The sequence below is a fragment of the Schistocerca cancellata genome, chromosome 6 (assembly GCF_023864275.1).
Source record: "Schistocerca cancellata isolate TAMUIC-IGC-003103 chromosome 6, iqSchCanc2.1, whole genome shotgun sequence".
Taxonomy (NCBI): domain Eukaryota; kingdom Metazoa; phylum Arthropoda; class Insecta; order Orthoptera; family Acrididae; genus Schistocerca; species Schistocerca cancellata.
Genome location: NC_064631.1, coordinates 142406561 through 142433115, shown reverse-complemented (window position 1 = coordinate 142433115; position 26555 = coordinate 142406561). Strand labels below are relative to the sequence as shown.

Below are 26555 nucleotides of genomic sequence, written 5' to 3'. Positions count from 1 at the left end.
GGTTGTATTTCCCCAACGTCGCCCCATGCCTCTATTTGCACTCCAGCGGCGCGAGAGATTTCAAAAGACTGAGCGGTGGATAGGACTTCATCTAGAGTCGGATTTGCCAACTGAAGGGCACATTGCCTAACATCTCTGTCGGGGGTCGATCGGATAATAGCATCCTGTACCATGGAATTGGCGTAGGATTCTTTGTGAACTTCAGTAACAAATTGACACTTTCTACTGAGGGCATGGAGTTCAGCAGCCCAAGCGTGATAGGATTGATTCGGTTGTTTTTGACGACAATAAAAGGCAACACGAGAGGCTACCACATGCGTTTGCTTTTGAAAATAGACAGACAGAAGTGAGCACATTTCAGCAAAGGACAAAGATGCAGGATCTTTCAAAGGAGCCAATTGCGACAACAACCGATACATTTGAGGTGAAATCCATGAAAGGAACAGAGACTTACACGTTTGTTCGTCCGCGACACGAAATGCCAAGAAGTGCTGTCGAAGACGTTTTTCGTAATCATACCAGTCTTCCACCGTCTCTTTGTAAGGAGAAAAAGTAGGTAGAGACAACGATGAGAGGCGCCCCGCATTTGATGCCGCGACGAAATCACGAATTGCATTTGTGAGAAGCGTTTGCTGTTCTATGAGACCTTGCAATAGTTGCTCTAAAGTAGCCATGGAAACATGTGGATCAACGATGGAAAAGAAAAGTCCCATACTCATCGCCAATTGTAATAACTCCAAGTTGAACAAATATATTTCAAGGAAGACGCAATACATGAAAGTCACAGATCAGGTAAACAGAGTAAGACGTGTGTACACTTTAACAGTCAAATCATAACTGAGTCCAAGTCTAGCGGCCACTGGCTGGCAGACAGCGCGCCGCATGTAGAGGACGGGTGTAACTGCGCGGCGGCAGGGTCCAGATAAAGTGCAGTGCGTTTGTAAAGTAAACTGATAAGACACTGGTGCAACTCATTCTAGAGTACTGCTCTAGTGTTTGATTCCTTATGAAGTAGACATGGTAGCAGACATTGAACAAATGCAGGATTATAATAATTTCGTTATAAATTATACAAAAATATAACTGGGATGCTCATGGAACTTAAAATGGAATCTCTGCACGAAAAGCCACATTGTTCTTGTGTTACGTAAATGTAGAACACTTGTACGCAGGGAAGAGTGCACAGAAATTATGTTGCTACCATTGTACATATCAAATAGGGGTCTTGATGTGTGTTAGTGGATCTGTGGTTCAATCGTCAGTTGGTGCTACATTTTTTCCTGTCATTTGTTGCTTCCTTTGCTGAGCGATTTGGTGCACTGATTAAGGCACTGGACTCATATTCAGAAGATGGCAGTTCAAATCATGGTCCAGCAACCCAGAGTAATGTTTCCCTTGCTTTCTCAAGATCACTCAAGACAAATGCCAATCTGGTTCCTTTGAAAACACATGGCCAGATTCCTTCCCCACTGTTCCCCCTTCACAAGCTTAGTTCCGATGGCCTTATTGTTGGTAGGATGTTAAATCCTAATCTTGGATGTTAAACCTTAATCTTGGATGTTAAACCCTCATCTTCCTATTGCTGCTTTCACCTCTGGCAATAATTTTTTTTTAATTTGGAAAATGCGAATTACATGTCAGTTTGTAGGTCTCCCTTATAATTTGCTGGGTACATAACTTCAAAGGTCGGACAATGTCAAGGGCATACTGGGTCCAACGACGTCACACCTGTTAAGCACTGTGGTGGTCAAGCCAATATTTGGGTCAAGGACAGCTTTACCTTTTGGGCATCTAGAAAATAAAAACAAATATTGCTTGTACTAAGGCATGGAGGCATAATTCTTCTCACACTCAATGTATGATGAGAGGAGGGTAGAAGGTTGCCAATATTGATGTGAAATACATGTCAGTTAACTCTTTTCAGTGGCTTGTGGACTATATATTTGTATGTAAATGCAGATGTAGGATAGGATAAGTAGAGTGAATTCATGTTGTATGTTTTGGCCATGAATCTTTAACAATAATATGACATATATGGCTAGTGATTTGCAGCAGGAGTGGCATGGGCCCCAGAATACCACTTTAGGAAAGTTGGAAGCATTTGAGGGAGGATATTCCTCATTTAAGTGACATGTGCTTGTTGCATAAAGATGTTAATGCCAACATGGCTTCTACGTTCGCACTTGTTTCTTATAAAATTTGCTAGAGCTTCTGGTGTGCCAAATTGTTAAATATCATTGAGCTCTCAGATAAGTGCTCAGGGCCATCAAGTTGTTGCTGACTGCCAGTTGGTTGCTGCTGCTATTGAACGCTATCACCTGTGACTTCATCTCTGTTTCATTTTACACCTACTTACTTACACATTCTAAAGAGTGCATGGCAGGCACACAATGAAAACATTAAATTATGTTTCATTGGACTGGACACCAGTGTCATCACTGGCAAGTAGCATTGCTACACAAGGATGAAAGCAGCAGCAACCTCACCACTTGACAGTGGTCAAGGAGCACTCATTCAAAATTTTGTAGTCATTTATGCACTTGACAGAGCTGGAAGCTTGTAAAACTTTTATTAGTTTTTACCACTGTGAGAACACTGGTGTGACAGTATTATTTCCTCCCATTATAATGTACAAAATATTTATTGTGGAGACAAAAGTGCATTTTTAAGGACTGAAGTGTGATTGTAGTTGAGTATGTGTTGAGGAGTTTTGGTGTAGTTTCTGAAAAAAACTATAGTTTTATGAATATTTTGAACTAGTGAAAGAAATAATTGATAAGCACTTGATTATCCACTTAATGTTTGTGATGTATGGCAGTGAAAAATGTCTTGAGTGCACACATCGACTTTTCTCACTAGTGCCAAATACTTATGTACAGTGGATAATGAAAATTTTTTATCCAGCTGCTGAAACCAGTTGTTCCTTTTTCACCAGAAAGTAGTATGATGATAATGCCAACATGATTTCTACTGTCACACATTGTTTTTTATAACATAATGTAATTGGATGGATAAAAAATCCACTCACCAAGCAGCAGCAGGAGAAAACACGTATAAAAGAAGGTTTTACTTACGCAATCTTTCAGAGCCAGTGGCTCCTTTTACCAGGAAAAGGGGTGAAGGGGAAGGAAGAAGAGTGAAGAGAAAAGGGTTAGAGTGACCCAGAGTTCTCATCCCATCCTGTAAGTCTCCCCTTAGCAGGGGTTCTGATAATTGCTGTCAATGTTTTACATTGCCTTGAGTATCACCAAGTTATCAGTTAGGGTAAATGGGCACAGGTAGAGGATGTATACTGACAACACACAATATCCTGTTGCAGACCATGCTCTACAAATTACAGTCATGACCTCAATTCCTGTTTCACCACACACACCACATGGATTCTTCCCACAGACACCCAACTATACAACTCCACAGGTGGGAACTAGCATTATAACATTTCATTGGTTCATGCTAACCACCTGGCCTTAATTTCTGATAATTTCTTCTGTATTGGCATTTCTTCACAGTAACAACTCCTTTCTTCACACTGTTTCAGTTTTCTACATCTTTCATTTTCTGACCTGCCTATTTTTTACCGTCCCCCTGCTACCTCTGTTACAAACAATACAATCAACTTTTCACTCTTATTAACTCGTGCACCATTTTTTAGCAGTAAACTCTGTCTTGCGCATTACGCTGTCTTCCACCTTTAAGCTCTCAGATTTTCAAATCTTGTCTGGTGTAGCCCCCAACAGTCTGTCTTTCCTTCTTATCCCCTGTGGTAAGGCCCCCCTCACCTGGGGCTCTAGTAATCCAAATGCTACCTCTTTTCCTAAACCTCTTAAGCTCCTTTTATCTTCACCCTTCTTATTTCCCCTTCAACACTTCTGCTAGGAGGAGCAGCCACTGACTCCGAAAGCTTGCGTGAGTAAAACCATTTTGTGTGGATTCTATAGTCAAAACTTGATTATTTTTGTTGTTAAATAGTGGTGGTTAAAAGTCAATGGGTCTTAACATAAGTGCTCATCAGCCATCAAATGGTGACTGATTTCTGTCTCAGATATTTATCAGACGCTCATTTCAGTTTTGAGCTAGGTTATATTATTAATTCTGGCACTATACTTCTTCAGTCTTGTTTTGATATCTGCTCAGCAAAAACTGAATCAGATGTACTGTTAAAGACATTCAGTTCACCAGATGCTGTACAGAAAATAAACATCACAGAGACCAGAGATACCGCTTTACCATTAAAACAGTTAATATACTCGTATTTTGGCTTTTTCTCTGTCTCCCCCCCCCCCCCCCCCCCCCAACATTTGCTTGTTTGTGTTGTCTTTCCCTGGCTTCAAAAGACCGGTATTTTTTTTTATCTGTTTCATTTTTTTTTTCTCTGCTAATGTGTGCAAGTATATATTATAGTGATTATTTCTTACTACTAAAACTGTTTTAAATTATTGGATGTATAAAAAGTCTACTCGCCAAGCAACGGCGAGAGAACACACACAAAAAACTTATTACGTACCCAGAACCCCAGGTCAGGGGGGAATTACTGAACAGGATGAGAACGAAACAGTCCTTGCTTTGCATCCGGTAAGTCTCCTCTGAGCTGGAATTCTGGATGAATTTTCCAGATTCTACCCCTTTTCCTAAACCCCACTAGTCCTTTTCATTCACTGCTCTCCCTTCCCCTTCAACCCTTCAGCCAGAAGGAGCTACTGGCTCCAAAAGCTTGTGTAAGTAATACCATTTATGTGTGTGCTCTCCTGCCACCACTTGGTGAATTGATTTTTTGTGTGTCCAGTTATATTTTGAAGAACTGGTTTTTTTGTTGATATGTTTTACATTATTGCTCATCTACAAATCTTTCAGGGGATTCGCATTTTGTTATTCAGACTCATGTGACATATGGGGTTTTGTGTACTGTTACCCATTTTATTACATTTGAGAATTTTTGTTGTGCTTACACCTGTTGTTTTGGATGTAATTACACTTACCTCTCCAGTATCAGCTAGAAACAATACTTGCACACAGTAGATTTTTGACATCAATCTTCATATAAACAAAGGTTTCTATCCTCAGAAGTCTCTCGATGTGTTACTTTATTGTCAGTGAAGGAGGAAACTGTGTGCCACTATGTAATTCACCTCAAGTGGACACCAAAAAAAAAAGGGGGGGGGGGGGGTGGTCATCATTGTAGAGCTTGCCATATGTAACAGTCAAATTGGAAGATTTAAGTATTTGTCACTGCTATTCTTTTACTGTTTCTGCCTGTGAATGAATTAAAAACCAGTAGGTTGTTTTCTTATTTACAGATGGTGGAAATAAAATCCACACTATTGCCACTTGAACATCACTGGGGAAGAAAACTGAATTGTAGAACTTATTGAAGTTTCAAATCTTGTTTATTAGAGATGCAATGAGTTTGTATGTTCCAGTGAAGCAGTATGCCAGTATAATGGTTGTAGCAAAATTCATGACTAAGACAGCATAAATTGAAATTTATCTTTAACTGCTGATAGCAGTGGTTTGTTACCATTAGGAAATGTATAACACCAAGGGAAATTCCTGGGTGGAATAATATGTAAAGTAAAGTAAAGTCAAGTCAACCACTTAACTATAGCTGACTGATTTGTGCCGCATAGAAACACACAACAGTAAACAGGAGTTATGCTAGCTGTCAAGATCTTGCTATTGCTCTCACTATTGCTTTAGTAGAAGTACACATCTTGACACACAACCACATAGACACCCAAACACTGTAGTACAATGGAAAATCCAGGACAGAATGTAACAATATTATGAAATATTTTCATAATATTATTACAAACACCATAGTACCATGGTTAGATGACTTTAGGTCTCTGTGTGGTTGTGTGTGAGTGAACGTGTGTACTTCTAGTATAGAAAGAGCAAGAGCTTGAAAGCTAGTATAAATACTGTTTACTATTTTGTGTTTCCTTTCCTTTATGTAATGTGTAAGGAAATGTTATAGAGAAGTGAAACATCCTAAAATACCTTTTAGCCAGATGAATATAAAATGAAAAATAATAGAAGTGTTGCATGAGAATAAAACTGGGAATGCAAAAATCTCTCAAGCTGTAACAGCAAGGCATTGGAGGTGCAGTGTATGGTGTTCAGCAAAAGGAAGGCCATTGGTACCCGTTGTGCATTTTCGTGCATGTAGCAAGTAGTTGTGCATTATGGCACACACTGCTTACCCAGATGCTTTGGAATGTTATACACTGGCTATAGCTTTGACACTGCATATTCAAAGACGAATGAATTACACAAACAAAAGTGAATTAATCCCTGTGAGAAAAACAAGTAATTATCCATTTAGGTGTACTCAGTCCACCAGCCTGCGCGCACACACACACACACACACACACACACACACACACACACACACACACACACACACCAAAGGGAATATACTTTTTAATGTGATATGAGGTTATTTGTTTGAAAATAAGTTTGTACTTTGATTCACTTAATCAACACACAGAAGGCAGGCTAATGAGTACATAATAATAGAAACCTTTGCTTAGAAGTTAAGGAAGTGGGTGTAAACAACGAAACTGTACCACCACCAGACTAATTACACACTTTACACAAACTTCCCTATTTCACTGAGAAGTCTCTGGAATGCTTTCTATTCATACGTTTGTGTGTGATGTGATGTAATTTTGTAGCATCTACATCCAAGATGTTATGGTGATTGATGGCCTATTATTTGGGCTTTAATTTCATGTTTTAATCAAATGGTTCTCAGGGTGGTTTGCTGCTATTTTGACCACAAACTGTTCATGAGTGTAATAGTTATTTAAATATTATAAATTTAAATTGTACTGTTGGCTTACTTCTATGTCAGATGCTGTGTTAAAATTTCTGTGTTATTGTGGCTATGTCATTTCAGCTGGATACTTTCATATTCTGTTCCGTAACAGCATCCTACGTTGGGATATAGCTAATGGGTTTTAACACTTAGAGAAGCTATTTCAGTGTTAATATATCTGTGTAACTGTAGTATTACTTTTTAATGGGTCTGTGGATAAACAGTATTTCTGAATATGCATTGTACTGTGTCAGGCCAAATAATGTGTGCATTTATTCACCTCTCATCATTTTCATGGGAAGCTGTCATGCTTTTTATATCAGTCTATAGTCTGGTTATTTAAGGTCTACATTTCTTTTCAATCCTTCTGTAGGTCATACATCACAGAATGATTCTGCAATGTCTAATGGAATTGTTCACAATGGTACATCACACTCTCACACATCTTCTGCAAAAAATAACCACAGAAAGTCTTTAGACAAAGGGGAGAGAGATAAGTCTATGGAACAAGATAGCAAACTTACAGCAGAAAAAGGTCATAAGTACTCATGCGGTCATGGAGGTATCCCAACAGATCTGGACTACATAGAAAGAGTAGGGTATGTAACTATGGATCCAACTAAATGCCTCTTTTATATGTGTTGGTTTTCAGATTGAATTAGTTGATCAGTTAAGTAGCTTCAGTGCTTTTATAAACAGCTGAAAACATTAGGTAGTCCCTTTTGTCTAATTTCTGTTGTCCATAACAGGTGAAGATATATATAGCATGGAAATTTGCATGACTGCTGCAGCTTATACTAACAGAATCATAACAACTGTTCAACTGAATGTATACATGTAATAACTTTCTTTTTTGTGACTTGTACCAATTTTGAAGCCAACTGCTTTGCTATGGTGATAGAGAAAAGCATGTTTAAATTTAAGTGCTTTGGTATGGAGGCTATGCATGTTTTGTTGTGTGGTGTTTCATAATTGACCTTTTATTCTAACTTATGCAGTTACACTTTTGTGTCAGATATACTGGTAAACATGAATTTTCATTTGATTGCAGGGTTAAATCACTTGATCGAAGCCCTGGAGCAACTCGGAAGTCTGGAGGCTCCAATTTTATATTTAAAAGGTATATTTCCAAATCCTATTTTGTTAAATTGAGATAAAGGAAATTATTCATCAGGTAGTTAAAGGAGATAAAAATGTAATAGCGGTGGGGAATTGGAATTCAATAAGAAAAGCAATAGAAGGAAAAACAGTAGGTGAATATGGCCTGGGGGAACCTGGTTGAGGTTTGCACAGAACATAATTTAATCATTGTTTACACAAGGTTTAAGAATTGTGTAAGAAGGTTGTACATGTGAAAAAGACCTGAAGACACCGGAAGGTTCAGAATGATTATGTAATGTATGTAAACAGGGATTTTGCAATCATTTTAAATTGTAAGAGATTTCCAGGGGCAGATGTGGACTATGGCCATGGTTTATTGGCTATGAACTGTAGCTTAAAACTGAAGAAATTGCAGAAAGGCAGGAAATTAAGATGATGGGATCAGGATAAACTGAAAGAACAAGAGATTGCTGAGAGTATCAGAGGGAGCATTAGGCAACGATTGACAAGAAGGGGGAAAGGAATACAGTAGATGACAAATGGGTAGCTTCGAGAAATGAAATAGCGAAAGCAGCAGAGGATCAAATAGATAAAAAGATAAGGCCTAGTAGAAATCCTTGGATAGCACAGAAGATACTGAATTTAATTGATAAAAGGGGAAAATATAAAAATGCAGTAAGAAGCAGGCAAAAGGATATACGAACTTCTAAAAAATGATATTGACAGGAAGTGCAAAATGGTTGAGCAGAAATGGCTGGAGGACAGATGTAAGGATTCAGAAACACATATCTATCACTGGGGGCAGATGGATACTGCCTACAAGAAAATTCAAGAGACTGTTGGAGAAAAGAGAAGCAGCTGTATGAATATCAAGGACTCAGATGCGAAACCAGTCCTAAGCAAAGAAGGGAAAGCCAAGAGGTGGAAGGAGTATATAGAGGGTCCATACAATGGAGATGTAGAGCAATGTAGTAGAAATGGGAGAGGATGTAGATGAAGATGAGATGGAAGATGCGAAAATGCGAGAAGAATTTGACAGAGCGCTGAAAAACCTTATTTGAAATAAGATCCTTCCAGTAGACAACATTCCGTCAGACCTTGGGAGAGCCAGCCATGACAAAAAAACTTCCATCTGGTGTGCAAGAGGTATGAGAAAGGCAAAATACCTTCAAACTTCAAGAATACCGTAATAATTCCAATTCCAAAGAAAGCAGCTGGTGACAGGTGTGAATATTACTGAACTATGAGTTTAATAAGTCGTGATTGCAAAATACTAACACGAATTCTTTACAGAAGAATGAAAAAACTGGTAGAAGCTGACCTCGAGGAAGATCAGTTCGGGTTCCAGAGAAATGAAGGAACACACGAGGCAATATTGAGGCTATGACTTCTCTTAGAAGAGATGTTAAGGAGAAGCAAATGTATGTTTATAGTATTGGTAGAGTTGGTGAAACCTTTCGACAGTGTTGATTAGAATACTCTCTTTTAAATTCTGAAGATAGCAGGGATAAAATACAGGGGGTGAAAGGCTATTTACAACTTGTGCATAAACCGGATGGCAGTTACAATGGTCAGAGAGCATGAAAGGGAAGCAACAGTTCAAAGGGAATGAGACAGAGTTGAAGCTTATCGCCAATGTTACTCGATCTCTACATTGAGCAAGCAGAAAGGTCAGGGAGAAGAAATAAAAACTTTGAGGTATGCTAATTACTTTATAATTTTCTTAGAGACAGCAAAGGACTCAGAAGAGCAGTTGAACAGAATGGACAATTTATTGAAAGGAGGATATAAGATGAACATCAACAAAAGCAAAACAAGGATAATAGAATGTAGTCAAATGAAATAAGGTGATGCTGAGGGAATTAGGTTAGGAAATGAGGCACGTAAATTAAGAGATGTGTTTTGATATTTGGGTAGCAAAATAACTGATGATAGCTGAAGAAGAAGGATGTAAAATGTAGCCTGGCGTGGCAGAAAAGCATTTTTGAAAAAGAAGTTTGTTAACATAGAGTATAGATTTAAGTTTCAGGAAGTCTTTCCTTAAAGTGGCGAACCATAGATTTAAGTTTCAGGAAGTCTTTCCTTAAAGTGGCGAACCTGGGCACAAAGGATTGGAAATTTGTATGGGTGCTGATAACACTAGTCAACAAATTTAGATATTTTTCTGCATCTGGTTTGTAAATGGGTGGATTTACCTAATTTTAGGGTGCTGAATACACTGGTAAAATCAGTTTTTGCTATCACGTCACATTTCCTAGATACACAACAGAATAAAAAAGAGTAATAGGAAAAGCTGACACAATCAAGTAAAAAAAATATACATTCAGAACGTTCGAAATCAATGCTATTTTTTATGTATATATGGGCATGATGCCAATAAAAGCTCCGAATTAGTTCAGAAGATATTTTCTCCTTTAATCGTATTATTTTGGTTTTTGAAAAATGCGATGACGGAGCTCTTTCGTTTGCTGTTCGATCACTCTTCATAACAAGACACCAGCAGTAGTCACCCATAATCAAAGGATTCCAATGGCCTTGATAACAGTGTTCCATGGTAAGAGTGTCTTGGTGAAAGCATTCACCATGCTCGTCACTTACGGCTCCCAAATTTTCTGGGAAGAAATCAAGGTGAGAATGTAAAAAGTGAATTGTAAGCGACATTCTACACCCCATGTTCTCATACTGTCCAAAAGATCGTTCACTGTGGTAACTTAGTTTTTGTCTTTTCCGTTACCCAAAAAGCCCTCACAATTGCTTTAAAAGGAGACCAAACAGCTAATTGGATATCTATGAGTTTGGTATCAAAGGTTGGATCTTTCAGCAATTTTTTTATTTGTGGTCCAACAAATATACCCGCTTTCAGCTTTGCTTCATTTAATTTGGGAAACTTTTCTTTTAAATGATTGAAGTCCACACCTTCTTTATCCAGAGCTTTTACCAAGTTCTTGATAAGGCCCAAATTGATATGAAGGGGAGGCAAAATGATTTTATTGGGCTCAACCAATGGGGTATTGTTCACATTTACATTTCCAGGAACCATACGACTTCCTTATAGGCCATTCCTTGACTGTATAGTGGTTCTTGGTGTCACGGCTGTCCCAAAGGCACAAAAAACAGCGGTATTTGCTTCATTTAATTTGGGAAACTTTTCTTTTAAATGATTGAAGGCCACACCTTCTTTATCCAGAGCTTTTACCAAGTTCTTGATAAGATCCAACTTGATAGGAAGGGGGGGCAAAATGATTTTATCGGGCTCAACCAAAGCTCTGTAAGGAGTGCAACAACTTTTAAATCACAGCAAAACTGCCATTCGTGATCCTTATATTTGATTGCCCCTAGCAGCAAAGCCATGGTTTCATAAGTTTCTTTCATGTCTACTGCGTAAGCCAAAGGTACTGATGAAAATGCATTGCCATTATGCAGTAGTACTGCTTCCAAGCTGGTTTTACTGGTGTCAATAAATTGTCGCCACTCCTGTGGATTATGTTGTACACCTAGCTGCATTATCAAACCATTGACATATCTACATACACACATTGAATTCTGCATATCGAAATATTGAACAAAGGAAGCACATCTTCATCTGAAACAGGAATTTTTTGTCCCTTTAGCTAGAAGGGTCTGTTGTTGCAGTCTTGACCCCCAAGAGTTCAGCTTGCTGATTTAGAAGTTTTAGATCACGAACCAAATCATTCAGTTCCTTTTGATTAAAGAGCTGAGGCGAAGTGTAATGATATTAAGAGCAGTACTCTTCTATATGTTCAGTACTTTCTGATTCACTTGACATGGTGTCTGGTTCCATGGCTTTCAAGTTACAGACAGGAACAGGCAACCCCTCATCATGGGGCACAGGCATATGGACTGAAGGTACATTTAGATACTTTATTTTATGTCTAGTTTTGCTTGAATGTCCTGAAATATTGGTAAGACAGAAGTAACAGTCTGAATAGTGGTCATAAGGCTCACACCACACCATCTGAACAGCAGATGGCATGGCTCAACATTTTCCTTTCATCGACTTGGTTAAGATTGTAGTACAGGTTATGCGGACAGTGTGAGCTGCAAAACTTTTATCTTGGTCACCAACAGGACAACCAAAATACAATTTATATGCCTTCTTAACCAAATCAGTGATTGGTTTTCTTTGGGATTTTGGAGTGAATTTCCCACACATAACAAAAGTTGTCAGGGTTGTTTAGACAGCAACAACATCTACTAGTTGCCATTTTTCTTAGTGTAAGTTTTAAACACACAAAGTTCGTACTATCTTTCACAGGGAACACTCACTGAGGATCTCTTCTGCACCACTAGATTACCACACCAACCATTTATTGACAATTTGTAGATCCTCTGCAAATCAAAAACAAACAATTAAACATCTAAACAGAAGAACAGCAAAAAGCAAAATACCCCCCAAAAAACTTTAAAAACTCAAAAATGGTACATGCTAGAACATTTTGAAAGGTATATTTGGATTCTATACACCAAAATACTTACTAATTGATGTATCACATCCCAGATGCGAAATGGCTGTTGACTAGTGTAACCAAGCAGTGGAGTGCCCCACAAACAAAATACCATTATCATCATCATCACCTTCACCATCATTTTTTCTGAATGTATTTGTATGCCATGTTTGGAAGTGAAACATGAACAAAAACAGTTTAGCAGGAAGATAATAGAAGCTTTTGAAAAGTGGTGCTACAGAAGAATGCTGAATATTAGACGGGTAGATCACATAACTAATGGGTGATGTGGAACGGAATTGAAGATTGATTTGTGGCAGAACCTGACTAGAAGAAGGAATTGGTTGATTGGACACATTCTGAGACATCAAGGTATTGCCATTTTAGAAGAAGAAGAAGAAGAAGAAGGTGGTGGTGGTGGTGGTGGTGGTGGTGGTGGTGGTGACAACTGAATTACAAGCAACTGTAAAGTATTTGGCGTTTCTAGAAGGGGCTCAGTGTTGCAACTCACAATTGTTGTTGTTGTGATCTTCAGTTCAGAGACTGGTTTGATGGAGCTCTCCAAGCTACTCTATCCTGTGCAAGCTTCTTCATCTCCCAGTACCTAGTGCAACCTACATCCTTCTGAATTTGTTCAGTGTATTCATCTCTTGGTCTCCCTCTGTGATTTTTACCCTCCACACTGCCCTCCAATACTGATGGCTCAGAATATGCCCTACTAACCACTCCCTTCTTCTAGTCAAGTTGTGCCACAAATTTTGCTTCTCTCCAATTCTATTCAATACCTCCTCAGTAGTTACGTGATCTACCCATCTAATCTTGAGCATTCTTCTGTAGCACCACATTTTGAAAGCTTCTATTCTCTTCTTGTCTAAACTATTCATCATCCACGATTCACTTCCATACATGGCTACACTCCATACAAAAACTTTCAGAAACGACTTCCTGACACTTACATTTATACTCGATGTTAACAAATTTCTCTTCTTCAGAAACGCTTTCCTTGCCATTGCCAGTCTACATTTTATATCCTCTCTACTTCGACCATCATCAGTTATTTTGCTCCCCAAATAGCAAAACTCATATACTACTTTTAAGCGTCTCATTTCCTAATCTAATTCCCCCAGCATCGCCTGATTTAATTCGACTACATTCCATTATCCTTGTTTTGCTTTTGTTGACGTTCATCTTATATCCTCCTTTCAAGACACTGTCCATTCCATTCAGCTGCTGTTCCAGGTCACTTGCTGTCTCTGACAGGATTGCAATGTCATCGGCGAACCTCAAAGTTTTTATTTCTTCTCCATAGATTTTAATTCCTACTCCAAATTTTTCTTTTGTTCCCTTTACTGCTTGCTCAATATACAGATTGAATAACATCGGGGATAGGCTACAATCCTGTCTCATTCCCTTCCCAACCACTGCTTCCTTTTCATGCCCCTCGACTCTCATAACTGCCATCTGCTTTCTGTACAAATTGTAAATAGCCTTTCGCTCTCTGTATTTTACCCCTGCCACCTTTAGAATTTGAAAGAGAGTATTCCAGTCAACATTGTCAAAAGATTTGTCTAAGTCTACAAATGCTAGAAACGTAGGTTTGCCTCTCGTTAATCTATTTTCTAATATAAGTCGTAGGGTCAGTATCGCCTCACGTGTTCCAACATTTCTACGGAATCCAAACTGATCTTCCCCGAGTTCGGCTTCTAACAGTTTTTCCATTCGTCTGTAAAGAATTCGCGTTAGTATTTTGCAGCCATGACTTATTAAACTGATAGATCGGTAATTTTCACATCTGTCAACATCTGCTTTCTTTGGGATTGGAATTATTATATTCTTCTTGAAGTCTGAGGGTATTCCGCCTGTCTCATACATCTTGCTCACCAGATGGTAGAGTTTTGTCAGGACTGGCTCTCCCAAGGCTGTCAGTAGTTCTAATGGAATGTTGTCTACTCCCGGGGCCTTGTGTCGACTCAGGTCTTTCAGTGCTCTGTCAAACTCTTCATGCAGTATCGTATCTACCATTTCATCTTCATCTACATCCTCTTCCATTTCCATAATATTGACCTGAAGTACATCGCCCTCGTATAGACCATCTATATACTCCTTCCACCTTTCTGCTTACCCTTCTTTGCTTAGAACTGGGTTTCCATCTGAGCTCTTGATATTCATACAAGTGGCTCTCTTTCCTCCAAAGGTCTCTTTAATTTTCCTGTAGGCACTATCTATCTTACCCCTAGTGAGATAAGCCTCTACATCTTTACATTTGCCCTCTAGCCATCCCTGCTTAGCCATTTTGCACTTCCTGTTGATCTCATTTTTGAGGCGTTTGTATTCTTTTTTGCCTGCTTCATTTACTGCATTTTTATATTTTCTCCTTTCATCAATTAAATTCAATATTTCTTCTGTTACCCAAGGATTTCTACTAGCCCTTGTCTTTTTACCTACTTGATCCTCTGCTGCCTTCACTACTTCACCCCTCAGAGCTACCCATTCTTCTTCTACTGTAGTTCTTTCCCCCATTCCTGTCAATTGTTCCCTTATGCTCTCCTTGAAACACTATACAACCTCTTGTTTAGTCAGTTTATCCAGGTCCCATCTCCTTAAATTCCCACCTTTTTGCAGTTTCTTCTGTTTTAATCTACAGTTCATAAGCAATAGATTGTGGTCAGAGTCCACATCTGCCCCTGGAAATGCCTTACAATTTAAAACCTGGTTCCTAAATCTCTTGTCTTACCATTATATAATCTATCTGATACATTCTAGTATCTCGAGGATTCTAGTATCTCTAGTATCTCAAGAATTCTTGAACCAAGTGTTAGCTATGCTTAAGTTATGCTCTGTGCATAGCATTGTCTAGACCGTCTATATTCCTGGAGTGTCGCTAACGGCTTCCGTTATTCTGGAGAGAAAATGGTCTGTATGAACTTCTGGCATTACAGACAGTTTCTTCCACCGTCCTTACATCTCAGTCCCATTGCTCTCCCATTCGTGGAGACAACAAAATTTTTAGGTCTTACATTTGACAGGAAACTTTTCTGGTCTCCACATGTGTCTTACTTGGCTGCTCGTTGTACCCGTTCCCTAAATGTCCTCCGTGTTCTCAGCGGTACGTCATGGGGAGCAGATCGAATGGTCCTGCTTCGCTTATATTGGTCCGATCATAGCTTGATCACGGGAGCTTTGTCTACTCTTCTGCCCGGCCGTCTATCTTACGCCATCTAAACTCTTTCCACCATCGGGGGTTACGTCTGGTGACTGGAGCATTCTACATCAGCCCTGTTGAGAGTCTGTAAGCTGAAGCTGCCAAATTACCGCTAAACTACTGGCGCGATATGTTGCTTTGTCAATACTCCTGCCACCTGATGTCAATGCCCGACCACCCATCATATTTCTCCTTCTTTGATGACTCTCTCGACCGTCAATACGGGCTGTATGTCTCTGCCCTGTTACCTCCTGGAGTTCGCTTTCGTTGCCTGCTTCAGCAACTTGATTTTACCCTCCCTACGACTTTTCGAGTGGGTGAGAGCCCGACACCACATTGGCTCCAGGCTCAGGTTCGTGTTCACTTTGAACTCAGCTCGTTCCCAAAGGAGAGGACCGCGGATTCGATCTACTGCTCGGGGTTTGTCGAACTTCATTCGAGGCTCACTAATAACATCTTTATTTACACACATGGCTCCAAGACTACTGCTGGAGTCAGATGTGCCTTTGTCATTGGAGATGATACCTTTCAATATCGGCTCCTTGACCAGTATTCAAGCTTTACAGCTGAGCTTTTTGCTCTCTATCAGGCTGTTCAGTATATCCGCCGTCATCTTCATTCTCCCTATGCCATGTGCTCTGATTCTCTGAGCGCCATTCAGAGGATCCGTGGCCCATATGCGGACCACCCTCTCGTGCAACGAATTCAACGGTCCCTTCAGTCGCTAGCTGATACTGGCGCTTGTGTCCTTTTTTGTGGATTCCTGGCCATGTTGGTGTGCCTGGGAACGAAGTTGCTGATGCTGCAGCCAAGGCTGCTGTCCTCCTGCCTCGGACAGTTTCCTTTTGTGTCCCATCAACTGATGTTAGTGGGGTTCTTTGTGGGTGCGTTTCATCATTGTGGCATGAGGCTTGGTCCTCTCTCCATGAAAATAAGCTTAGGGCCATCAAACTGATCCCGATGGCTTGGACGACCTCCTCACGCCCTTCTCGGCGAGAGGAGGTAATTTTGGCCAGGTTGCGGATTGGGCATTGCCGATTTAGCCACCGCTACCTGTTGTCCGGTGACCTGCCCCGCAGTGCCCCTATGGTCATCAATTGACAGTGTGCCATGTTTTATTGTCCTGTCCCCATTTTATTCACTCTCGTGTTGTCCTGTGTCTGCCGTCTACCTTACAGGAACTTCTAGCTGCTCGTGTCCTTAGTTTTATTACTGACGGACTTGTCCGAAAAGATCTTAACTCTTTTATTTTGTTTATCTGCATCTTTGTAAGTACTTTCTGATGTTGCCCCTTGCATTTTTCCGCGCTATTAGGGCACTAATTTTTGTGACTGGGCGCTGGAATGCAGGGCATGAACGGAGTTCCTCAGTTGGCCCAATATTGCTGTGTATTGCATTTGAAAAATGTCACGTAAGACCTCCAGCATGATACTGAATGCTATACCAGGTTTGAAGATAGAGAAGAACTGGTTATTGCTCTTGATACACGCTTTGGTTGCGAGCTTCCATGTCCTCCACAGAAACTGCATAGTAGCAGTATTCCATTCCTCATGTTTCTTCTTGCCATCCATGGATTTAAAATATCTGTGAATTATTGTTTAGCAGTAAGTGGCCATTATTGAAGAGCAAAAATAAAAAGTATGGATGTTTTATCAACCACAAAGATACTTTTGCGGTAGAAAACTGTTGGAAAATAACAGTAGTTGGACACAGCTATCACTCTGCACAGTATTTTGCGACATTTTATTTCCACTAGTTACCACACACAGTACAAAGAACTTTGTAACTGGAAAACATTACCGTCCAGTAAAAAAGTTTGCCATCTGCAGTGGTTATTTTGCAGATCTTATATACTCGCTCCTCAGGACTGGAATCAACCAACTACAAAAACATCGGACTAACTGCATCAACCTAAAAGTGTACTACATAAAAAAAAAATTGAAGGGGTCATCAGAAGAAAGTGCTAACACAAGAGAGCATATTTCAAGGTATTGCATGTCATATCATTGGCTAAAGTTCAAGACAAGTTAAAACAGTTTATGCAGTAGGAAGCGCTTTTTAGCAATACATATGAAACTCTATGTTACCAGCAGATGATGCTTTCAAAAATGGAGCAGATAAAGTGACTGGCCTGAGACTAACAAAATTGAGAATTAGCACTTTATTCTGCTGGACCCGTTCTATTATATTGATATTTCAATTGATCTACAGGATGAGAGTTTGCAGGACCTTTGTTTTAAATATTTCCTGACTCGCTTGAACCATTGACAAATGAAATGTGTGGCAACGGTACTTCTTTCCTTCGATTATAACAGTATAGAATTACTGGTTGCATGAGTTAATATTTTTCAGAACTGCTTATGTATGCAATGTGTATTTTATGAATTTGAACATTGATAGTGGCAAAAAAACACTTTTTTCTAGAAAATAGGTCTATTGTTGTAACTTAAGTGTTCATTTATTTCCAGGTCGGTGAATGATTTTGATGTAAATGAGGTTGAAAAAGACAAAAGTGCAAAAATATCTGTTCAGTCCTTGAAGACTAATTCTTCAAGTAGATGGAGCAGTAATCAATCCCGTGAAAATGCTCAGCGTGAAAGAAAAAATAAAGTTAACCGTGATGTTAATCGTGAAAATGCAGAAGGCAGTGTATCATGTAAAGACGAGTATTATGCAAGGTAAGTCTTCAACAAAACTTAGTTTTTCTTTAAAAGAACAATGTAAGAAGCAATGAAAGTTTGAATACAAAAAACCTGCAAATTGTGAGCTTCGTTGAAACTCAATGCCCAAGGGCGGTCTTCTCAACCTACTGTCATTCAGCCATTCACTGGCCAGTGGCTGCCGGAAAAACCGCTTCAGCATGTTAAATAAGACCCCCAGGCATACACACTGGGTGCATCTTGTGTTCTTTCCTGTGCCTTGCTGCCAGTGATTAATAGACCATAACGTGTAGGCTTTGACAGCCAGCAGCTTCATTAATGAAAAGTGCCAGGCTAAGAGGCCGTGGTCAAACAATAGAAATTCTTCCTCCTGATATTTCGTTGCCAACTGCGAGCAACATCTTCCAAGGTGAGTCAACGACTGGCTATTTGGCCGTGGAGGTCCTGTTTGTATAGAGGGCACCAGCACTCGTCACATGCTGTCGACAGTAAAGCTATCTCTGACTAACGTCATTACTCTCTATCAAAGGTAATCAATTGTCACATTGTTGGTACAAAGTCGACCGCCATATCTTATCTAATTTTAAGCCTTATTTTCTGTTAAAATTATGTGATGTTTATAAATCTCTATGGCTTCTGTATGAACATACTTAATGCTACATCCGAAAATTTTCTGAAATAACTTATTTCGCACGTAGTTTAGGGGTTCTCCAGAATTGCTTTGTTTGTGTGCTTGTTTAGGCATACCAAAGATGGTTAATTTTCCCTAAGGAAAAATGTTTGAACAGCTATACTTCCCGACTAGAGCTGTTTATGTCACCAGTGGTTTCGTAAGTGTCACATACACGGATCTCAGCACCCTCGTATTCAATGTGCTTTATCTGTTAAGCATAGTGCACAGTTGTTTAAGCCTCGCATGTGCTTAATTGGTTTTGTATGTGGTTCTCTTCTGTGAATGTAAGATCCAACCAGCCAGAGGTCTGACTTTCTCATGGAAACACATTGGATGTGTGTACAGAATAATTTGTTCACAATGTAGATCATGTTATGTGTTACTGGAACATCATTAATGTAGAGCTTAAACAGCAGGGCCCCCTGGATGCTGCCTTTGTGTACTCTGGCTCGAATGCCATGTTGTGTGATGAGGCCATTTTGCCAGAGACAATCAAAGGCTTTTTCAATGTCTGGGAACACGGCCATTGTTGCTTTGCGGAATTGTGGCAGTCTGTTGTCTTGTATACTATGCGGAGGAGTTGTTGCATTGTAGAATGGCAATAACTGAAGCCAAATTTCTCCAGTCTCAGGGTGTCATCATTGATGCAGTTGGTTTAGAATCACCTTCTCACCTGTCTTATTGAGCAACTTCAGAGACTGATGGGCCAGTAATTCTGTGGGATGGAGTGGTGTTTCCCTGGCTTCCTGATAAAACAACCTCGGCCGCCTTCCAAAAGGCAGAGAAGTATTGGTGTCATAGGATGGTATTTGTCGTATTTATCGTGTTATATACCCTAATTTTATGGTTTTACTTGGTCCTTCAAGTAAATACAGAGAATATTCACATGTTATATCACAACTGTTAACATTTGAAGAATACAAACAACAAGGTGGTGAATTATCTGGAAAACCTGTAAAATCAGGAAATCTCAGGGAAATTGAACTTACGGGAGAAGTTGGATAAATCTTCTTAGGGAATTCTGATATAATCTGAAGGGAGTTTAACTGTTTGTTGACAAAAAGAAATATGCTAAGTCATATTGTTACAAATCACTCTCAGAGTTTGCTTCATAAACTGGGAGTCATAGTCATATAAGGAAAGGTGAAGTAGTACATTGAATTGTTTACATTTATTACTTGATTACAGCCATGTGTGGTGCACTTGTCAGCCTCAGGAACCTCTGTTATTATCTGTGGCCTCCTGGGCTCCAGCTGCATTTCCCATTACATAATTGTCAATGCAACTGTGTGTAACTCACACTTGAGAATATATCACGCAACTTGAATTTAGCATTCACACACAGCAAATGTGGTTTTCTTTTTTAAAAGATAATTTATGTACTCAGATCCATATTTGTACACAATTATTTTGTAGATCAGCACTGAATTTTTAGGCACCGGTTCTTCTTTAGTATTTATTTTCTTCTTCTTCTTCTTCTTCTTCTTCTTCTTCTAGTCCTTTAATGTGTCCATACCTTCTTAGTCTTCCTTTACTGTGGTCTCTTGCATAGGTCTTTCTTTCACTATTACAGTCCTAACGTGCTTCTTAGATGTTTCATTTCACAAGCTTGTATCCTGCTGAACTGCCTTTTATACATTACCCACATTCTTGATGAATACCTAAGTATTCGATCATAGTATGCTCAGTATAATATTTGTTTAAAGTTGTTTACTTAAAGTCATTTAGTATTTCAATGTTGCGACTGTGAAACTGTTTCTGTTGGTTCCCCAAATGATCCCATTTCTAACTAGTGGATGTTGCATGAATTATCTTCAATCCGACAAGTTCCTCAGTAAGCTATGACTTACAGTCCTATCCAGTTATTGTCTAAATACCTTTGGATCATTTGCCATAAACAACAGCACTACTATGAAAAATGTCTGGTTTGAAACATTATGTGCCATGTCATTGCTATCAAGGTCTATTGATATTACTTTACAGTAACAATGGTTTGAAGCGTGTTTCTGCAAAGGTTTTTTATATACATTAGGATTCCTCACGATGGGACACCACGGTGTGGAATGGTGATGTGCAGTGATAATGATGAAAATTCTAAAGGTGGCCAGAGCTTATAACTTGCAGAATTATTGATAAAACTGTAAATAAACTGTTGTTTTGTGTTCACTGTTTTGGTTTAACCACTAACATCTCCATCAGTATACACAGAAAATTGAAGTTGTAGGATATTCTGCTCTTTGTTGTGATGTCACTAGTTTTATCAACCAGACTACCAAAATCCTACAGCAGAATTAGGAGCAGCCACTATGTTGTCTTGACAGATGTATCTAGTGTTTTCCATAGTTGCTGCATTTTTCCAAGAGCTTACTCCATTATTTCAGGTGTAACATGTATTTTCTTTGCAAATTGCATATGGCACTTCATCTGCATTTGTAAAAAGAAAAGGGGAGGGTTGGTTTGCTGTCAGTGTCAGTATTGATTTTTATTTTCTTCTACTGCATATTGAGCAGAGTTATTCACTGGTAAATTTATCATCAGTTTTACCTTAGTTTCTTTTGCTGTTGGGGAAAAAGTTCATATTGTATTCAGAATATGTTATTTACTGCTGTGAATGGCAGTTCTAGTTTAAAATCCATTGTCTTCAGGCTGCTTTGTTTAAAGCACCACAATGGGCCATTTGGAATCTGGTCGTGGACACAGATGTTTCTAATCTAGTGTACTTAGTTTGTAGTTCAGAGGATTACATCACTTGTGTAACTGTGTTACCAACTACTGAATGATTGAACACGACTTTCTGAACAACAAATAAGTAATTGATGACAATATTAGAAAGGAGAAATGCTAATTGCTTTAAAGATGACATGTTGAGTTGCAGACAACAGAATGAAAAGACTGTTACACAAGTAGCTTTTGGCCAAAGCCTTCTTCACAGAAGAAAAACACACACACACACACACACACACACACACACACACACACACACACACACCAAGCAAGCACACGTCATGTGTACATGACTGTCCCTCTGGCTGCTGCAGCCAGAGAGAGTGGTCATTTATGTGTAAGATGTGCTTGTTTTTGTGAGTGTGTGCTTGCTTAGCTTTTTTTTTTCTCTCCTCTGAAGGAAGCTTTGGCTGAAAGCTATGTGTGTAACAGTTTTTTTTGTCGTGCTTTTCTGTACTCAATGTGTCCTCTGTAAGGTATACAGAAAATTCATATTTTTTCTTAAAACATTGAAAGCAATAATCCTTGAAACATTAGTATCATGCAGTTTTTAACACAAAATCTTTCAAAATATTTAAAGGTAGTTACTGAAATTCTAAATTACCCAAAATTTCCTTTCTATTTAACATTAGGAACAAGGTATTTAGAGTAATCAAAGAAGTTCTGTATTTCCCAAGTTTCCTTTTTCTTTAAACATTAAAACAAATAACTTAAATTTAAAATCATCCTTGGTATTCTTTCTAAACCAAGTAAGCTCAAGTTCAGAAACTCTTTAATGTTAGTGCACTGTAACTGGCCATAGAAATGCTGACATGTGAATGACTTAACGCCAGTTCACCCAATCCAGCCGTGAGAAAATCAGCATTGGAGCAGTTACAGAAGAACCATTAACAAAATTTATTACAATTCACTGAAGCGTAACATGCACTAATGTGACCACACACAAATCGATCTTTCTTCAGCGTCAGGTACATCAGGGTATGGTTCACTTTACTACAGTCCCAGGCTAAAAACATTGTCTGTAAAAGACAACTTATCGCTCTGTCTTACCCAACCTTACATTCACCCTGCCTCTTGAACATGAGGCAATTTGAAACAATACAGTTAAACCTTGATGGGACTCTCTTACATGCAGATTTTGGCCCGTGGAACATGAGAACATGTACCCACAATCACGAAGTGTGCTGAAGATAACATCCCTTCTCTTGAATGTTACGCACACAGTTCAACACGATTTACAAACCCCCGAAGGTCTACAACAGAAATGCATACGATTACCCACATATACATAGAAATTTGCAGAACATTACGAGGGTACAATTTCGTGACACTGCAGTCAACAATAAGCTCAACTCACTCTTCAGCACAACATCCAGTGTGAAGTATCCCAGAGGAATACTGTTCGAGCAAAGGTGAATGGCCCAGTTCAAATTCAAAACGGGATGCCAACGCTCCCAAAATCAGTAGGATTGCAAGGCACTAGTTCCGAAGTGATGCACTCCTTTCTATCCACCAACTAAACAGCGATCCATCATGCAGATGACACCATAGCACTTCTCGCACTTGCACATGCTTAAAACTGCTATCCATGCCTAACATCTCTGACCACAGAACAATTTTTCTTTGCGTAAAGGCATGCTGACGCCAGAGATCGATACCGTCGCATGTATGCATCACATGTATAATACTAAAAGTAGTAAAGTAAGATTTCCAGTAGGAAAAGCCTGGAAATCTTGGGGAAATTCTTCGATGGTACAAAATCGTCACTCGAAACAACGGTACTACCTCTTAGGTCTTCATTGCTTGTTGGACATAGAATAAATATTTAATACATATTTCACTTATAATCCAAAACTCTTTCTGTCTGCAACAATTATTTGTTGCTCCTTACTGGTTTTTTTTCTTTTTCTTTTTAAAAAAGCATGGTCTGTAACATCTATGTTTCTTTTTTGTTTTCTCCATGCAGGCTTAGCTTCCTTTTTTTGCATTCTGTTCACACAGCTGTTACATAGAAATACTGCATAGACAGTAACATTCTCATGACAGTTACTCTGAAGAAACATTTCATATCACTTCTTGTCATTTCCCTCATTTCTGTGTTGTGAGAAACAACAGTGTATTAAATTTGAAGAAAAGAGTTTCTATCTTTTTGGAATAGGTTTAGGATACAGATTGAATCAATTGTGTGTAACTTTTGAAGTAGTATATCCTCTTTTGCATATTCACAATATGAATGAAAAAGCTGACATGTTGGATTTCATTTAAGTCAGTGGTGTATAGGATTTGATCTCTGTTTATGATTGTCAACAGCCAGTTTGGCTCTGAGCACTATGGGACAACTTCTGAGGTCATCAGTCCCCTAGAACTTAGAACTACTTAAGCCTAACTAACCTAAGGACATTACACACATCCATGCCCGAGGCAGGATTCGAACCTATGACCGTAGCGGTCGCGCGGTTCCAGACTGAAGCGCCTAGAACCGCTCGGCCACACCGGCCGGCAACAGCCAGTTTCTGTGCTGCTAAGTGTACAACTTTGTTTCAAATTTTGTCACATAGAACAGTTGCTGGACATAAATAATTCAACCTGCACAAAGTTATTTCATATTTTACAGGTTAGAAGCTGATGTAAGAAGGTTCAAAGTTGATCTGCAGCTGAGCAGACAAGTAGAACAGGAACTGCGTAGCCAGATAAGCACACTTGTATCTGGCGAGCAGAGTGTTAAAAACGAGCTTTCTCAGCTTCAGCAGGATAATGATAACCTTCAGTCAAAGTAAGTGTGTTACCTTGTATCATAGGTTTTGAAACTTAGTTTTTACAATTTTCCAGTGATGAACAAATGATGTAGTGTGAAATTTTAAGTTTTAACAACAATTTTATTGTAAATGTAAAATTATATTTTAAATATTCTGCATATTTATTTCATTTTTCAATGGATGATGTAGGATTCATAAATCACTAGCTTGAACAGTACAGTAGGTGTTCATTATGTTTACTGCAAACTTGGTTGTGGTTGTAATGGCCCCTCTAAATCTTGTCTTCACATTACCCTTTCTTTCACATTACATTTCTTCTTGTCCTTCGTCCTGGTATCTCCCCAGTGGAGAAGAAAGTAAACTGGGAAAGAGAGTCTTATGTGAGAGCTTTGTAATCAGGTACTGTGGGGTGACCTATAAAAAGATCAGTGGAGCAGGATTTATGGTCTTTTGGAAGCATGTAAAAGATTGGTGTACAAGGTGGTGGGTGACATTACTGGTGTGAGGTGAGAGGGGGTTAGAGTGACAGATTCGGGTATGGACTTAGTGCTTTGACAAACTGCTTGAGGCTGCTTAGGTTTTTTGGAATGGGGTCATAGTAGTGAGAGATTCATAAGCAGAAGTGTTGAAAAATGTACAGAGAGAAATAGTCATTGCTGTTGATTACAGTACTGAACCCTTGTCAGTGGAAAGAAGGATAAACTCTGAATTGGATTAAGGTTACCAGTAGATGTTCTTTCCATGTTGTCTACCAGCTGTTTTGTAGTAACAATAAAGTGCAGGGGTGTAGAAGCAACCAGTAACACGCCACATCGTTAATGCCTATAGCAGTTATCTCAGTACCTGTGCCATATTATCTTAAGATTCATGTTGGCTGACATAGAAAATATATTCCTTCGTGTAGACTACTAGAATAAATTAGTTTTCAGGATATCAGCCTCTCCATTTGTATGACTGACGAGAAGAAAGGGTCCGCAGCCACAAATAGTTTGCGTCATCATCATCATTTAAGACTGATTATGCCTTTCAGTGTTCAGTCTGGAGCATAGTCCCCCTTATAAAATTCCTCCATGCTCCCCTATTCAGTGCTAACATTGGTGCCTATTCTGATGTTAAGCCTACTACTTCAAAATCATTCTTAACCAAATCCAGGTACCTTCTCCTTGGTCTACCCCTTCTCCTCCTACCCTCTAGTGCTGAACCCATGAGTCTCTTGGGTAACCTTGCTTCTCCCATGCATGTAACATGACCCCACCATCTAACCCTTTTCGCCCTGACTGCTACATCTATAGGGTTCATTCCCAGTTTTTCTTTGATTTCCTCGTTGTAGACACCCTCCTACCATTGTTCCCATCTACCAGCACCTGTAATCATCCTAGCTACTTTCATATCCGTAACCTCAACCTTATTGATAAGGTAACCTGAATCCACCCAGGTTTTGCTCCCATACAACAAAGTTGGTCGAAAGATTTGAGCGGGGCACAGATAACTTAGTCTTGGTACTGACTTCCTTCTTGCAGAAGAGAGTAGATCGTAGCTAAGTGCTCACTGCATTAGCTTTGCTGCACCTCGCTTCCAGTTCTTTCACTATGTTGCCATACTGTGAGAATATGCATCCTAAGTACTTGAAACTGTCCACCTGTTCTAACTTTGTTCCTCCTATTTGGCACTCAATCCGTTTATCTCTCTTTCCCATTGACATTACTTTCATTTTGGAGATGCTAATCTTCATACCATAGTCCTTACATTTCTGATCTACCTCTGAAATATTACTTTGCAAAATTTCAATTGAATCTGCCATCACAACTAAGTCATCCGCATATGCGAGACTGCTTATTTTGTGTTCACATATCTTAATCTCACCCAGCCAGTCTATTGTTTTCAACATATGATCCATAAATAATATGAACAACAGTGGAGATAGGTTGCAGCCATGTCTTACCCCCGAAACTGCTCTGAACCATGAACTCAACTTACCGTCAACTTTAACTGCTGCCTGACTATCTATGTAAAGACCTTCAATTGCTTGCAAAAATTTGCCTCCTATTCCATAATCTCGTAGAACAGACAATAACTTCCTCCTAGGAACCCGGTCATATGCCTTTTCTAGATCTACAAAGCATAGATACAATTCCCTGTTCCACTTGTAACACTTC

The 26555-nt window shown here is 39.2% G+C and overlaps 1 protein-coding gene across 1 annotated transcript in view; it reads left to right on the top strand.

Moving 5' to 3' along the window:
- LOC126190621 (macoilin) overlaps nt 1-26555 on the top strand; it is a 178980-nt gene that overhangs the window by 100744 nt on the left and 51681 nt on the right. Inside the window, exons 7-10 of the mRNA XM_049931034.1 lie at nt 7191-7416; nt 7869-7937; nt 18055-18264; nt 24258-24416. Coding sequence (XP_049786991.1) covers nt 7191-7416; nt 7869-7937; nt 18055-18264; nt 24258-24416 — 664 coding nt within the window. The remainder of the gene's footprint in view (nt 1-7190; nt 7417-7868; nt 7938-18054; nt 18265-24257; nt 24417-26555) is intronic.